Source organism: Panthera tigris, chromosome B1 (assembly GCF_018350195.1).
Source record: "Panthera tigris isolate Pti1 chromosome B1, P.tigris_Pti1_mat1.1, whole genome shotgun sequence".
Classification (NCBI taxonomy): domain Eukaryota; kingdom Metazoa; phylum Chordata; class Mammalia; order Carnivora; family Felidae; genus Panthera; species Panthera tigris.
In genome coordinates this window covers 43858028-43874503 of record NC_056663.1, presented here as the reverse complement: position 1 = coordinate 43874503, position 16476 = coordinate 43858028, and the positions used below count along the sequence as shown (strand labels likewise).

Genomic DNA, 16476 nt, shown 5'->3' with positions numbered 1-16476 from the left:
TCCAGTTATGTGCTCACGTGTATGGCATCCCTTCAGCTAGGGCGAGGGTTTCGATCTTGAGGTCTGCTAACCCCTAGACAGTGTTCCCTGGGATTACTCAGACTCCAGAATACTTGTGTTTTTACCAAGTATCACAGGTAATTCCCATGATAACAAGAGAATTGGGGAACTGAGACAATTATGGGCAAGCTGCAGAGGGCCGGTGGTCACCCTCATCCCCTACTCAACTGAAGCATGACTTTATGAACACGACACGAACATTTTTCAGGGGACAAGGTTCCCTTTCTTTAAAGGGTCTCTGACATAGGAAAGTTACCAACCACTGAGTCAGGATGTCTAGGCAAAGTGTGGCCAGTCTTGGGACTATTTGGGTGTAATTGCCTTGATCTCAGGATGCAAAGTGGCCTACAGCACCATGTCATTTGTCTTTCAGAACCAAGAAATAGAAGAACTAACGAAAATCTGCGATGAGCTGATTGCGAAGTTGGGAAAGACTGACTGAGTCTCCCCCTCGTTAGCTCAGCAGGTCTGCATTTGGCTGCTTCTCTCTTAACCACAGTTATCTTGCCTTATCCAGGAAAAATTGCCCCTTTGCAGAGAAAAAAAAAAAAAAAACTTTAAAAAAGCACATGCCTACTGCTGCCTGTCCTGCTTTGCTGCCGACACAACAGCCCTGGAAGGATCCCTGGAGTATCGCACAGGCCCGGAAGGAGGGGCGTCTGACCGCCGTCCGCTGACAGGTTCAGTCAGACGGGCTGCTAAGTTTAGGGTCACGATTTCTCTATCATCTTTAGTCCATTTAAAAGTCTTCTTTTCTTTTCCAAGCTCGTTAAATTTGGGATTTTGTGCCTACTACTTGGGCTCATCTCTGTCCACCACCTGTCTGAGTTTTTTGGTGACCTATTTATTTCATCTTTGAAATTTAATGTTCAACATTAGTGGTTTTATTTGGGGAAATAATTTGGCCTATTGTTATTTCTGGTTTATAAGCAAGAAGGGACTCTGAGTACCCGTTTATACACGCACACGCACACACACGTTTACATATGCTGCTCTTTTTTCTCTGAAGCATAGTCAAATAAGAGCTTCTCCACAGAAGACCGTATTTCCATAAATGTATAACCCTATCTTGAAATAGAATTGTGGCCTAGAGTGCCAACCTCAGAATTTAGGGAATGGTAGGTATAAAGACCCCAGACTCAGGTTTTACATCTGGGGGAGACTTTTTGCCAGTGTTTCATTGTCTTGGTATTGGGACCCTCCTTGGCCTTGATAGGTGCGGCCCCTTTGGGGTCAGTCCTCAGACCACACGGCAAGTGGCCCTGGCAGGCAGGAATCCCTCAAAGCTGGGGTTTGGCGAGTTGGTCCCAAAGCAGTTCAGTCTCCTCTGCTTCTGTTTGTTGCTTCAAAATCAACATTTACTCTTTATTTATCATCTTGCTATTTGAAATATACAAAGAAAGTCTACTTGTAAAAAAAAAAAAAAGGCTTAGGTGATCTTCTTTAGTGAAAAGGTAACTGTAGCCGCGGTAGCAGTTAGAAGGTGAAGAAGCAGTTTTTCACAAGTGTGTTGTGTTGTTCTTCAAAAAAAATTTTAAGGCAAAAAAATCCTTTCAAACTTAGATGGTAGAATTTTTAACAAAACAGGCTATAAAAATCATGTGAGCCACTCCAAAACTCACGTTGGGGATATTGTTGAACGAAGAGCATTGAGTCCCAGAGCAGAGGAGTGCAGGAGCAGAGCTGCACTCAAAACCAAACTCCTCAAGCTCTTCCTGCACTTGGGTCACGGAGTGGGGGCCTTTAAACCCAAGATGGAAATTTTCCCCGTGATGCCGGTGAACTCCCCTCCATGTGGTAGGCAAAACCAAATCCATGCAGTGTTTTAAAGCACTCTTGTTGTCTTAATCTTACACTCTCTTCACGGTGATACGCACTCTATTCCGTACAAATAAGTTTTCGTACCGTTCTTGTAAAACTCTTGCATGATCCAACTTCCGCAACAAATTGTGCCTCGTGGAGAACCTCTATAGATCTTCGAACATGCATTTTTTTCTTTAGCCGTGTACTGTTCACATGGGTGCAATCTTCAGCCCCAGGGAGGTCAGTAGTGTCCTTTAAAGCTAGAAGTCACGTCTTACCGATATGCATTTATCGTATTTGGTGCTTAGGCTGTATTCTAAAGCCTATTGTCTTAATATTTTGTACAAAACAAGAACAGCAGAAATGATCTGTGGTTGGAGAAGTGACTTGACAATCACGTGGGCTTTGAAAGCAGTTCCATGTGGTCTCTGCACACGGTCTTAGTGCCCATGGACTGCTCGTGTCTCCAGTTGCTGGAACTGGTTTCTGCTGCCAGTCCTCTGCTCCTAGGGAAATTGTGCATTTTGCAGAAAGGAACGTTGCTAAACCTTTTTACTGCTGTGTTTTGGTGAGACAGCCATGTTTATTTGTTTTGTATGGATCTGTTTTAAGCATGAAAGGCTTATAGTGGTCTCCATTCTAAATCCATGGTCCTCCATTTAGGCTTCATGTGCATATTTAAAAAGTAGCTGTGTGTTAAAACCAAGGTGACGACAATCCTTCCCTAGCATGCTGGCGGAAGAGACCCCGTAAAGAAACCCCGGTGGGTGAAGTTGCTGCATAAGGATTACGAAAGGCCCTGGTCAAGTAACTTTTGCCGCTGTCCTCTCGGCCACAGCCAGTACAAGGGAATGTTCTTCCTTCTCATTTAATAGATGGATATTCTCCAACAAGAATAAAAATGGAGCTGGCAAATCAAGAGAATATCCTGGGCTGAAAGAAGTTATGTTTGTTTCTCTTTAAAAATAAGCAAAAGCAAAAAAAAGAACCTTTCAAAATTTTGGAGAGTAAGAGTTTAGCCTAGAGCTTTGCTTCAAAGCATGTGAGGGCCATTACTTGTTGGGTAGGAGGTAGTAAATCCTGTCACAAGAGTGGGAAGCAGAGGTGAAGGGAAGCTGCTGTCCCAAATAGCTTTGGGAGTACTAGGTGATCGACCTTGTTGAGACTCTGGACCCAGAGCCATTTCTTGTTTTTGACTTTGACAAAATGTGGATAGATAGTCTTTATCTAGAAGTATTTTAACGGGAAGATTTAGTGTAAGACAGACCAAACAGTTTGTCACTTGGTTGGCTAGTCAGTTACAGTCAGACCTCCTGAGATTTACTTTATTTGGAGAACCTCCTGGAAGCCAGTGACCTGCCCAAACCTTTTGTTCTGGAAATATTGAGAAGCCCAGTTTTCTCACATGGTTTCTAGTTTCTTCAGACCCAGCCCAAATTAGGAAGTGCAGAAGCACATGATAGTGAAAACCTCTGAGGATCTGGCAGCCTTCCAGAATGATATGGAATCCAAGGGGAGATTCGTGTTTCGTCCTGGAGCCTAGCTCAATTTGAATTTGATTTCCAGCCAGTTACCTTTCTACCTGTCCCACACTTTGTACGATCCTCACACAGATACTTAGCTATTTATGAGACAGCCCCGAATTAGCCCTGTTTATAAATGGGGAGCATAAAGTGCCCCAAATGTTCCTGGGCTGATTGAGCAGCCAGAGTAAAGCGCTCATTTTAAGTAAAGGTAACAGGAGGCCCATTGGTGGCTCTGCGAGCTCAGAATGGAGTTTTGAAGAGCAAGCATCAGTAAGTCTTGTGTGCTGTGGTTGGAGGTGATTCAGCACATCCTTTTTTAGTGGAGTAAAAGCTCTAACGCTCCCTTTAATTTCCTTTGGTTCTTCACTACGACTGGCAGCCATGGCCTGAATTACACGTGACTGCTGCCCCTGTAGTCTTTCTGTGACCGTGCAAGCTTACTCTTGGACTTGGGGTTCTTACTTTAGCCTCTTGTTGGGAAGAGAGAAACTGGGTGTTGAAAGATTAAATGTTTCAGGCAAAGGATTTTAAAGTAAAGATGTATATATTCTGAAGAATGTAAAAGATAGCAGATTATTCTTTGCTTATTAAAGAGTAAATATAGTCTGGGAATCCCAGAATGCCAAGCCAAAGGTCTAAGAAGTCATCTTCTGTAAAGATTTTAATAACGTAGTATTTTGAGGAGACTTCTGTCCAAAAAGGTTTGACTGGCCTCCAGATTCCAGTGGTTTTATGAAGAGCAGTGTATCACTGAAACCTTGGTCTCCCACACAGTAAAGGTAAAAAGAACTGATACACTAGACAACTTCTCTCTGAGGGTCTCCTCTGGAAGGTACTGTAACGGCAGCATTTCCAGTGAAGACCCACTCCCTTGTGCCCAGAGCTAGCATTCTGGAGACTAAAGATTGCACTTTCCGTAGTTCTTCGTCCAAATGCGATCCCATTTCTGTGCCTCTTAGCATGCAGTTAGATTTGGACAAACAAGATTCCTAAGGAATGACTTTATTAACTATAATATGGTTACAGCTATTACATATAGATATATAGGTATATAGATCCTGGTTATAGTTCTAATATGGAGATGGCCCATGTGATGCCAGCCTGTGGCAGTCTGAATAATGCTTTAACCCATCTGGAGGAGGCCAGGCACAGCTGAGGTGTGGCTTGAACCTTCCCTGTATCCATTCTTCACTCTAGGGCCATGAAGGTGTCACTTTGTCCCCCTCTGCCTTTTAGTGGTATCTGAAATACACAAGGTCTGCCCCAGTCACATTGTTAAACCGATGCTCTGTGAAGAACTTCCACGTGGACATACGAAGATTTGAACTGACCCCACCCCCTGTCCAGATACAGGGCATCCTGCGTTCCCAACCACCCCGCAGCTTCTTCCCAGCCCCTTCTCACGCCCGGGGACAGGATCCAGGCCTTCCTTCATAAACCTCACAGGTAGCAGTAAGCTTGTCGGTGTCGCCATTAGCAAGCGTGTGTTTGCCAGTAGATGCCCATTTGTACTCACGTGCCAACAAGTACATGTCAGCTGCCCATCTGCTTCCGCTACGCCCCCTCGGGTGCCGGGAAGTGTGTGAGGAACCTCTCGTCAGGAGGCGTGAACGCTGCACTGACTACTGCTGTCAGGATCGTGTCGTGTGGAATAATCATCTACATAAATTTTATATGCACAGTACTTCCCCTTTTATATGTCAGGTAAATATTTGTAAAAGTTATACTCACACAAATGAAATGATTATAATGATTACTAATATATTTTTTCCATGTTTCATTGCCTGAATAAAAACTGTTTACCACTGTTAGAGCTGGGTGTGTGAATGTTTTTCCCCCGGTTATAAGTCATTTTCTCCCCGAGCGTGAACATTTCTGACAGCCTTGCTTTTTTAAGAGCTCCATATTTCAGTCTAAAAATAGACAAGATGACATTTTCACTACACTCATTTCATGAAATTTTATGCATTTGGTGGGGTGCGTAATTAAAACAAACTTTGGAATTCAGACCTTGCCGTATAAATTTCCATGCCTTCACATCTGTGCAAACAAAGTTTTTAATTGAGTGCTGCTTAGTTTTGCTTAGAGACTGCCTGCCGGCCCTGGCATTTTTCAAGTCCTATGTACCGAAGTCAACTCAGCTCTGTGACTCCTCGGAGGACACAGGATAAAGCCAGAAGTGTGCAAACGTTGCAGGAGAGCGCACAGAAAATAGTGGACGTTTTAGGTTTCTTCTAGGTTAACACCAGGAAAACCTTTTTCAGTACTGGCCACACCGCTCTCTGCTTACAGGGGTAGGGGGACTGGGCAGGACATTTCATGAGTTTGATTGCTGGAGAAGATCAATGAAAAGGCTGCTTACGGCTGCACTTCACAACCTGGTGGGGAACCACTGCGAAGGGTCAGAACACTGTCACTTTCTTACCGTTGGCCGCATCTAACACATCACAGCCTATGAAGTTCCTTCCTAAAAGGAAGGTTTCCCACTAGTGAGCTCCTGAACCGTCAGGAGGCGGCACTGGCTTTCGCTAAGTGCTGGTGACAGTAGAAATCTCATCATTTTCTAAGAATTCTTGGGAAGAATAAGATGAAAATTACCTTTCTACTCTTACAGAATTTTATTCTTAGGTAACATCAGACCAAAAGTTGTTTTCACACTTTTGCAAATAGGGGGATCATGGGATCATTTTAGTGAGTGACAATCCATATTTTCGTAAGAGAATCCACGACAGGAAGTAAGGAATCACACCAGGGTAAGTAGTGTTTCGTGAAATCTGTTTCAGAAGTGTGTGTACTAGGTCATGACGAAAAACTAATTTCTTGCTATGGCTGGTGGTCGAAGTATGAAAAAACAGTCTACCGACTTAAGTCCTTTTGCATTTATAGAAACAGGCCTGGGGAGAAATGTGGCCAAGATTGTGCAGCACTCAAAATGGGCGACAAAATTGTCACTTCGTCCTTTTCAAGCTCTTTAAATACAAGACCTCTCATGTTTGGATAATGTAGGCATTTTCTAAGTTTATAGGTATATGAGGACCAAACAAAATGCCTCTTTTCTGCATGCATTTACCAAATAAGTATTTACCAAATAAATACTTGCTGCCTCTGCAGAGTTCAAAGTGAACCGTGCAAAGTTTCCACAGCTGGTTGGCAAAAGAGTTGTTTTCACATTTGACCGAAAGTTCACTGAAATATAAGTGATATGCCGATTAAAATTTCTTTCCCAGCAGAAAGCCATTCCTAATCTACATTTCTTTGCCCGGTTGTGACTTGTAGGTTATCTTATCTAAGGTGCCTGAGGATGGGGGCACAATGGTGCTTACAGATAAATCTAACCCCCCAAAACAGGACAAGAGGGCATGGAACTCTTACGTGCTGTGGCAACCACCAAGTGCTGAAGGAGTCCGGGAGGAGAGACAATGTATTGGGAAGGACACACAAATCGTGTGGAGCACCAGGCCATGTAGACCAACACTTGGCTCAGACTGGCTTTAGATCCAGCCTCTCCCTTATGTCACCTGCCTGAGCTTCAGTTTTCCTAACTAGGGATAATGGGTTGCCACCTCCCGAAGAGGAGGTGAGGACTCTGTAGGAATGCACACATAGTGCCTGGCCCTTGGACCCTTAAGGGATAGTGATCATTATCACCTAACACTTGGAGTCGATGAACATTTCCAATGGAGACTCTCCCCTTACAGCCAAATGATTTTGCTATGAGACATCTCTAACAAGGCTTCAGAAACTTCAGTTACCTAACTTTGTTCTTTTATTTGAGGTTAATAGGAAGTAGAAGTGTGGAGGATTCGCCGAAGACACATCCCAGAGTTGGGGTGATTGAGCAATGAAATGGGAATGGAAGCCGCTGTTGGTACCACAGGCTGTTCCAAGCCCCCTCCCATGCACCCCCCACACACACACCTGTACCAGCTGTGAAATGATAGATCTCTGATCTCTAGTTTTCCTTCAGCAGAATACGTGGGTCTTCGTGGGAATATATATTATGGAAGAACAGACCAAAGATAGAATTCAGTTAACAATTTCACTTTTTAGCTAATTTAAAGGAAAAGATAAGTGACATTTGAGTCCTCTGTGCACCAGATAGGTGCCTTTACAAACATGTCACGTCAACAGTTCCATGCCAGTGGAATTTTTTTTTTTAACCGATGGGGAAAATGAGGTTGAAGAACACTGGCCACGAAGGAGTTAACTGGAAGGTGGAGTTGGCATGAGAACCCAGGTCTCTGATCTCAAATCCCATCCTCAAGGCCAACTCCATGTTGGGGGACACTTTGGAACGTACCCTTCAAGAGTGCAGAGGATGACTTTCTATTCACCAAATGAATTTTCTCGTCCTTTCCTTATCTCAAGTGGGAATATTTCAGCGGATGTCAGAGAAGCTGTTGCATAGTGTCCCCACAGTTCAAGAGTGTGACAACGTGAAACCTAGTCAGAGATGTATAATTGGTTACTGTATTGGAAAGGCACTGTTACAGGAAAACGGAACTCCAGTTCTACCTCTCGGGCATCCTGGCTTTGCAGAAAGAGCTTGGCATGGGAGAGGGAGCCATGGGTCCTAGTCCCGGTTTTTGTCAACTGCATTGAGTCAGGCCTCAACCCCCTCCTTTGGACTGAGAATGCTAGCAGGTCCCTTCCTCTGATTTCTGATTTCACAGGTCTGCCCAAAGTGCTGACTTAGAAGGCAAAAGGTCTCCCGGTTTCCCTTTCAAAATCGTTCTGGAAAGGCCTGTCTTCAGATGTACGGACAATAGTGGACTTGCCACAAGTTGGTGGGTCTCAGGGGCTGTTTTCAGCGTCCACTGTGGCCGCAGCGTTCAGAGAGGTGAGCGCCAGCCCACATCACACAGGAAGGGAAAAGGCCTGGGCCCAAGTCCCAAGCCAATATCCAGGTTTGTGCTCATTTTCTCAGGCCAACTGCTCCAATCTAGGCCTTGGTTTTGTCTGCAGGATGAGGTCGGGTTTTATCCTCCAAGCATTTCCCAAGAGTGTATTACAGCCACTGTCCCCATCACGCCCATGACTCAAGCTGACCTGTGCTGAACAGTTCCAGGGCACCATGCCCACGGACTCGGGCGTTGGGTTGTGCACCCTGTGGAGACAGCCAGGCTGTATCATCTTGCCTTTCTGAGAAAAATTCCATTGCCAAAATGTGTTGAGTTCTCAAGATGTGCAAACTCATAATCACAAGTATTCAACCGTAAGACATTCTATAAACGTAGGAATTTTTTGTTCCAGACATCAAAAGTGACAGCGCAGTTGGCTAATTTGATGTATTCAGGCATAGTCACCATATTTTACAAAAATCTTAAGAGTCCAGACAGACCAGTTCAGACCTCAAGGTGCCGCGCAATGAAGAACGTGCCTGAGATTCCACCGCAAGGGTGGCATTTACTGTAATTTGTCATTTATAAAGTTCTGGTTTTTCCAGACACATTTTTTTTTCCTTTGCCCTTTCAATTGATCTTTGTAACATTACTAGCTTTTGGCAAAAAAATAAGAGGTCTAAAATAGCCTATTTCCTGCAGCAGCTTCCAGTGCAAATGTGTATGAATGGTCACTGGGGGGCTCCACTCCAACTGCGAGTCAAAACCCATTTGGGAGGATGTGAAATAGAAACCAGAAAAGAATGCTCGTTGTAAGAATGAACAGTGAAGGGAAGCACCGAGCTGTGGAACTTGTATTTCACCTACACATAGGTGCACTGGCTTGCAATTTTAAATGACTTAGTTTGACGGTCTGAAAAGTTAAAACAACAAAACGAAACAAAACCAAAGACAACTTGAAATTTTGAAAGCCACTAACTGCAGGTTATGGGGAAGGGGGGGTGTGTGTGTGTGGAATCAGTCACGTGTTTTGTGGGAGCAAAAAAGAACTTACAACTGCAATGTCCATCTCTTAAAAGTAAGCTACAGGGTTAGAACACTCAGTAACCAACAACCACGGTTTATAGTAACTTGAAGAAGTCAAAACTAGAACAGGAACATGAAGCTGTGTTCAGAAAAGAGGACATAATAAAATTTCCTTCCTAATGCTCGGTTGAGAGGGAAAGAAAAGAGGAAGTTGGGGGGGGATAAAGAATAAAAGCCTCCAAGCCTAAAAGTGCTCTAAAAACTAAAACCTATTTGGAAAAAGAATGACAGCAAAATTCTCTGCTTTCCACAATCCCCACCGTCCTGAATGCTCCCTCCTCCATGGCAGCAGAGGGCGGGCTCCTTAGGTTCAAAGCCCCATTTCTGTTTTGCTACCAGTACTACAAGCTAACCTGACCCAGGTCCAAAAAAATGAAACCCCCTCTGTTAGAAGCAAGACTTCTCCCTGATTACAAGTTCTTATCCTAAACTCCGTTTGCACAGTTCAAGTCTAAATTATATTTTTTTAATTTTTTTAATGTTTATTTATTTTTGAGAGAGAGTGCAAGCAGGGGAGGGGCAGAGAGAGAGGGAGACACAGAATCCAAAGCAGCCTCCAGGCTCTGAGCTGTCACCACAGAGCCCGACACAGGGCTTGAACTCACAAACTTTGAGATCATGACCTGAGCTGAAGTCGGACACTTAACCGACTAAGCCACCCAGGCGCCCCTAGTTCAAAATTATAAATGTGTACATAAGCAGTAAATTATCAAAATCTTGACCAGATTTGGGTGATTTTCTGTTACCATGAATGCCATTCTTCAAGTGAATAACACAAGCAATTAGGATGCTTGTGTTCAGCGAATAAGTGACTAAGTCATGAAGTTACCAGATGTTTTTAGAAGTGTGATAAAATTTGAAGTTGAATCCGGGAGTTTGAGTCAGCGAAATAGGTCTAAGGAAAAAACCAAGAAGTTTCAGCACAATGTCACACAGGTGGAAATCAGAGAATTCCAGAGGAATGGTGAAATAATGGGTCAATTGGAATATTTATTGAAATAACCACCAGCGTCTCTAAACATTTTAAACCCAGTTTGGAATAATTTTAGATTTATAGGCAAGTTGCAAGGATTCTTTAGACATTTCTTCCTTCTCTTGTCGTTAGCTTTCTACTTCTCCCCTTCCCTATTTCTTATCCTACCATTACAGGGTTCCAAGAGGGTCTGAGTGTTTACTGAGCATTCACTATGTGCCAAGTCCCGGGTAGGTGCCGATGGGGGAAGCTTAATCCATTTCTTTCTCCCTTGTATTCCCCAGGGTTTCCCCTTCTTTTTTCAAGCATTATTGTACTTTTGTGGTATGTTCCACAAAGGGACAAGGAAGGACTAAGAGCTCTTCACCCCACCTTAGAAACAAGCATTACTGTGGTTATAGCTGAGTGGTGGTATCGTGGGCCACCTCTTTTCCAATAAGGTATATTACCTTAGTACATTTTTTTTAAAGCTACAAATCGATGTATGATGATTTGCCATAGATGAAAGAAAGACCCCTTTCCTTTTCTTCCCTGCATCTTCTTTGCAAAGCACCCGAGTCTGGTTGAGAAGAGAGCTGGGTGCCAGACCTGGCCTCTGTGGTGGGGCTCTGGACAGTCACCGTAATACCGTGGACCCCTTTCATCACCTATAAAATACCGGGAGTTCAGACTCACTCTGTGACTTCGTGTTCTTTTTAACCCTGCATATGTGTGTAGGTATACTAATATTTTAAATGTGTCATTTAAACTTGAGCTCTTTTCCAATTTCTGTTCAGATTTCCTTCCTATTCCAGATCTGTTCTCCTGACACAGTCGTTCTCCTAATTCATTTGGTCATAGTTATACACTGAAAAATGCTTTTTATGGAATTCTTGTTTGAAAGTCCACCATCCAAATTAACATTTGCCTGAGGCGTAAATGAAATCAAATCATAAACAGAAATACAGCTGTACCTATGTGTGTATACCTTTAGTACCTCAGTGTTCATGGACTTGTGGTCTTCAGGGAAGACAAAGTTCACTTGGCTGGAGGCAAATGCTTTTGTTCTATATGGGAGACGGTAAGACTGAGGGGGAGGGAGGCTTGTGCACCGAGAGGCAAAGCAGGCAGCATCTGTAGATTCCAGCTGGGTCCGTTTCAATTATGTAGGTGGATCAAATTCTGGGCCTATCTGTGCTTTTGGCCTCCGATCTGCCATTTTCCTAATTCTGGAAAATTCCTAATTCTGCTCTATGAAATTGACCCCTGCCAATATAAGATAGTCTGACAGTTTTTCTAGCTTCTCTGGAGAAGGCATCCTGTAATGTGATTCTGGTCCCATTTTTTTGATCAGTAGATATTATTTAGACTTATTTCTATTTTGTTCTAAAGAAGAATTTAAGGCAGTTTACAGGCAGGGTATAAAAACCATTGGAGTCACTTAAGATTTCAGTTAAGACTGATTATGATAAAGGACTTGGTTGGTGCAGTTGGGACTAGTCACTGCCACCACAGGACGGGCTTGGCCAAGCCAGCCATCAGCCTGTCATCACTACAGATTGAATATTTCTGAAACGATTTAGCAAGTTACTCTCCTAAAATGCCTCCCTTTTGCCTTTAAGCCTTTGCTACTTAATTCAATATTTTTCGAACATCTATTACATGACAAGGACCAGATTAAAGGTGGTGTGAATAGGCATAATTCTCGCCCTTCATGTACCTGTTATCTAATTCAGGCAAATGATGGCCTGAGGCCAAATCTGGCCCACTGCCTGCTTTCCTATGGCCCTCAAGCTAAAAATGGTTGTTTACATTTTTAAGTGGTCAAAAAATCAGAAGAATACTTCATGCCATGTGAAAATTATATTAAATTCAAGTTTCAGTGTCTGTGGATAAAGTTTTTTTGTAATACAGTCACACTCATTTTTTTAGGTAATGTCTGTGACGCTTTCATATCACAACAGCAGAGTTGAGTAGGTGTGACAGTGTTTGACCTACGGAATCTACGATATTAACTATCTAGTCCTTTACCACCCCCCGCAAAAGGCCAATCCCTGTTATATCCAACTAATCTATTGACTGTGTTCTTTCTTTCTTTTTTTTTAAATTTTTTAATGTTCATTTATTTTTGAGAGAGGAAGAGAGAGCATGAGGCAGGGAGGGGCAGAGAGAGGGGGAGACACAGAATCCAAGCAGGCTCTAGGCTCTGAGCTATCAGCACAGAGCCCAATGAGGGGCTCGAACTCACAGACTATGAGATCATGACCCAAGCTGAAGTTGGATGCTTAACCAACGGAGCCACCCAGGTGCCCCTACTCTGTTCTTTCTTAGAGTTTGGTTCTGCTATTCTCTGTGCTGGAGTTACAAAGGTCCTGTCCTAATGGGCCTCACACTGTAGAGAGAAGTGGAGTCTAACACAGGAAAAAGACCTTAATAGTGACATCACAGTGAACTGAGTGCATATTATAGATAAGAACAATCCTCACAAACACTTCGTGCTTCTGTGTGCCAAGCACACTCTCAAGATTGTACATGCATTAACCCACTTGGTCTTCAGAGTAACCCTAGGAAGTGTTAAAAAAAGTTTTAGAAGAGGGTATAATCATGACTTTTGTTCGGATATATAAAGTGAACACACATCAGAGATTTTATTAAACTCGTGTATTAATGAGGGAACCTATAAAATGTTTAAGTGGCTCAGAAGGGAACCCAAAGAGCCTACAGAGACAATAGGGAATTCTGAAATAAATGTATACAGACAAAAAGGGGTCTATCTTCAAGGCAATAATGCATTCTATGTGACACAGTTCATTGGCATTTCTATGGACAAAAATTGTTTTCATTGGTATCAGCTTCCTACAATTTATAGAGTTGAAAAGAAGCTCAAAGATGAAAGATGGACGTAACACAGATGAATGAGCTAATCACTAAGCTTTTCTTTGCCTATTTCAAAGTGGCAATTTTTTCCCCAACAGAATTCACTACTACAGTGTCCATAAAATATATTTTTTATAGCTAGAAGATGTCCTTCATGATGTAATGTATATTTCCTCTGTTTCCAGATTTCATGGACACCTTATCTTATTATCCCCATTTTGTAGATGAGGAATCTAGAGCAAGTAAACTTGTCCAATGACATGTGGTAGCCTGTGGCAGAATCAGAGTTAAAATCCAGGCCAGCTTAGCACGTCTATGCTCTATGCATGTGATGAATACTCCCTTGGGCAGGACGCCTAGAATCTGCACAGTCCCCACTGGGCATTGAATGGGATGACTTTATGAGTGACTTAGTTATTACCTAGGGGTCTCCTTGGTGATATGGGTAAGATTGACTTGAATCTGCCTTCCCTGCCTTACGTGAAAAGTCCAATACTCTCCCCCAAATTACTGAGAATTCTAGAGGCTTACCTTCTTATGCTGAACTTTGGAGCTAGCTTCCTTCCTCCAGTGAATTCTTATTCTTCATCCTGAATCTAATGGATATTTCTGTATCTTTATGCTTGCATTGGCTCAAAAATGTACCTTAGCATCTTATTTATTTATTTTTAATGTTTATTTATTTTTGAGAGAGACAAAAGAGAGCACAAGTGGGGGAGAGGCAGAGATAGGGAGACAGAGGATCTGAAGCGGGCTCTGATCTGACAGCAGAGAGCACACTATGGAGCTTGAATCCACCAACTGCAAGATCATGACCTGAGCTGAAGTCAGACACTTAACTGACTGAGCCACCCAGGCGCCCCCCATTAGCATCTTTTTTAACCTTCACCAAAGTAATAGCAACAACAACAATAATAAAGAAGTCTTGTAGATGTAGAACCACTGCAGAACAGCAAGCTAACATCACAGGAATGCCACAACTTACATTGTTATTAGACATGCCCAGTAATATCTAGGACTTCTAGAGTGCTTATTATGTGCTAGATATACCTATATGTTTATATACACAGTAAACCCCTCCATAAGAAATATTTAGGGCCCAAATTTTTCAATCCCCAAAAGGCGAGATTGCCTTATCAGGAGGTTAATGATAGAACTGGTGTGAGCTTGTGCTAGTTTCTGGCTTGGCATTCTAGACGTCCAGCTGTGCTATTGGACTCCATCCTATAGGCTGGCACCAACCACCTAGTGGTGACTGACCACTCTGGATTAAATATTGATAGGGTCAATCTCTGGTCCTGTGGTTAACTGGACTTCCAGAATGGCAATTTCAGGAATCTCCAGGCTACATGGTGCCAGGGAGATGGGCTGGGAGAACACCAGGAATGCCAAACATTCCTTCTGTCTTTGGGGTCGGGTCACCCTTCCCTCACACACTCCCCTCCGCCAGAGAAAATAAGAACCTTAGGCCACCACAACCACGTGAATGTTCTCAATGCTACTGAACTGTGCACTTAAAAGTGATTAAAATAAGAAATTCTGTGTTGTGTGTATTTTACCACAATTAAAAAAAAAAAAAAAAGAAAAGAAAGAATCTTACCCAACGCTGGCTGAGAATGGGAGATGGGCAGAGGGTGGAAACCAATTCTCTTCTCTCTAAATTTGCTTTGTTGCAAGGTACATCATAGTGGGTTTTATAGATGTGAACCTAAGTGGCCTAACTCTGGGGTCCCCATTTCCAGTCACATTATCTGGACCACACCACCATTCCACCTCCTGGTTTACCTATTTTCAACAACAGCAAGTGAAAAAAAAACACAAAATGGATTCCATCCTCTTTATTATGCAGAACAATTCACTAGTTCCTCCATTGAATCTGTCTATTCAGGCTCTGCTCTGTGTCCCATCTTTTATTTTTTTTAATGTTTATTTATTTATTTTGAAAGAGACAGAAAAAGAGAGAGAGTGCACAGTGGAAGGGCAGAGAGAGAGAGAGAGAGAGAGGGAGAGAGACAATCCCAAGCAGGCTCTGCACTGTCAGCACAGAGCCCAATGGAGGGCTCAATCTCACCAACCAAGAGACCATGACCTGAACCGAAATCAAGTTGGACACTTAAATGGTTGAGCTGCCCAGGTGCCCCCATCCCATCTTTTAAAATCTAAATGTCCCTACAAGGTATTTTCCTAAACAAAAATAATTCTCTCTTTCAGAGGGAATTAGCAGTCCTGCAGAAGACTTTTTAAAAGAAGTTCAGTATTGAAAGATGACCTTGAATCCACTGTAATTTATATTTTCAAAACAATCACTTTCAAGCCTTAGTGGCCTACATACTAATAGTGAATTACTTGCAATATAGCCGGAGTGACTGGGAAGCACTGCTCTCATTTTCTGATTTTTCACAAGTGTTAGATTACAAATTGATTTCAAGTTTCGGGAGTACTGTTTCCACTCTTGTCTCCTCACAACCGGAGCCCTTGACAAAGCCTTGTTGGATGCAGTCAACTGAAAACAGCCTTCTCTCCCGAACCTCCTTTCTGGAACTTGCGTCGCAGAACTACTCTGAGATTGGTCAAGCAAGTGTTTCTCCACTGTTCTCCACGGCACTGGTTTATGACCTTTGCCAGAAAATGTTGGCCAAGTTACGACTTGATAGGAAACAAAACCCAGGAAGTGCTGTGATTCAGCCCCCCGAAAAAACTTAGAATGGAATGTTTTGTTACCTAAACTTCCAAAATTATCTGGTCAACCTTCTTGCCTCTTTTGTTTTGACTTCTTTGCAAAAGTGAGACCCTGAAGGGCCACAGCTGCTGTATGACCTCAAGTGACCACCTCAGTTAATTCCTCAAATTAGTGCCTGTAGTTTTAATGGTGCAGAAAAGATCCAAGCTCAGAAAATCAAGGAAGAGGATTGGCCCAGTGAGTCCACATTCATTGGACTTAAAACTCCTGGGTGTTGCAAGGAAAGAGCTAATGTCACAGCCAGGCTGAGCAACTTGAAATGTCAGAGTGGCAATACAAGAAAATGGTTATTCCAAAGCTCCCTGTCCCATACCTTACTGATCAGAACAATGTCACTTTCTGCTGATCTGAAAAGATTATTGCCCGAGGGCAAGACCTTAGAGATGATCCAGTCCACCTCCCTTATTTTACAGCCGAGAGGTGTGGATAGCATGGTGACTTTTGTGGCACTGTGGCACACAGTAACTTTGTGGCACTGGTAGGACTACTTAGGTATTCCTTCCACACAGCCAGTTCACCTTTCTTAATGCATAGAAGAAAAATAAAAGATGTCTCTAAGTTTTAAAGAGAAGAAGTGGCTTGTTCTTTTGA

The 16476-nt window shown here is 42.9% G+C and overlaps 1 protein-coding gene across 10 annotated transcripts in view; it reads left to right on the top strand.

The window, feature by feature from the left end:
• The window catches only part of TACC1 (transforming acidic coiled-coil containing protein 1), a 120313-nt gene extending 115113 nt beyond the window's left edge, over positions 1-5200 (top strand). For 8 of the 10 annotated variants that reach the window (XM_007097065.3, XM_042983431.1, XM_042983425.1 and 5 more), the window contains one exon: positions 434-5200. In XM_007097065.3, coding sequence (XP_007097127.1) covers positions 434-502 — 69 coding nt within the window. In that variant the 3' untranslated portion in view covers positions 503-5200. The remainder of the gene's footprint in view (positions 1-433) is intronic. The other 2 variants (XM_042983423.1, XR_006216643.1) reach the window with 2 other exon arrangements.
• The last annotated feature ends 11276 nt before the right edge of the window (positions 5201-16476 follow it).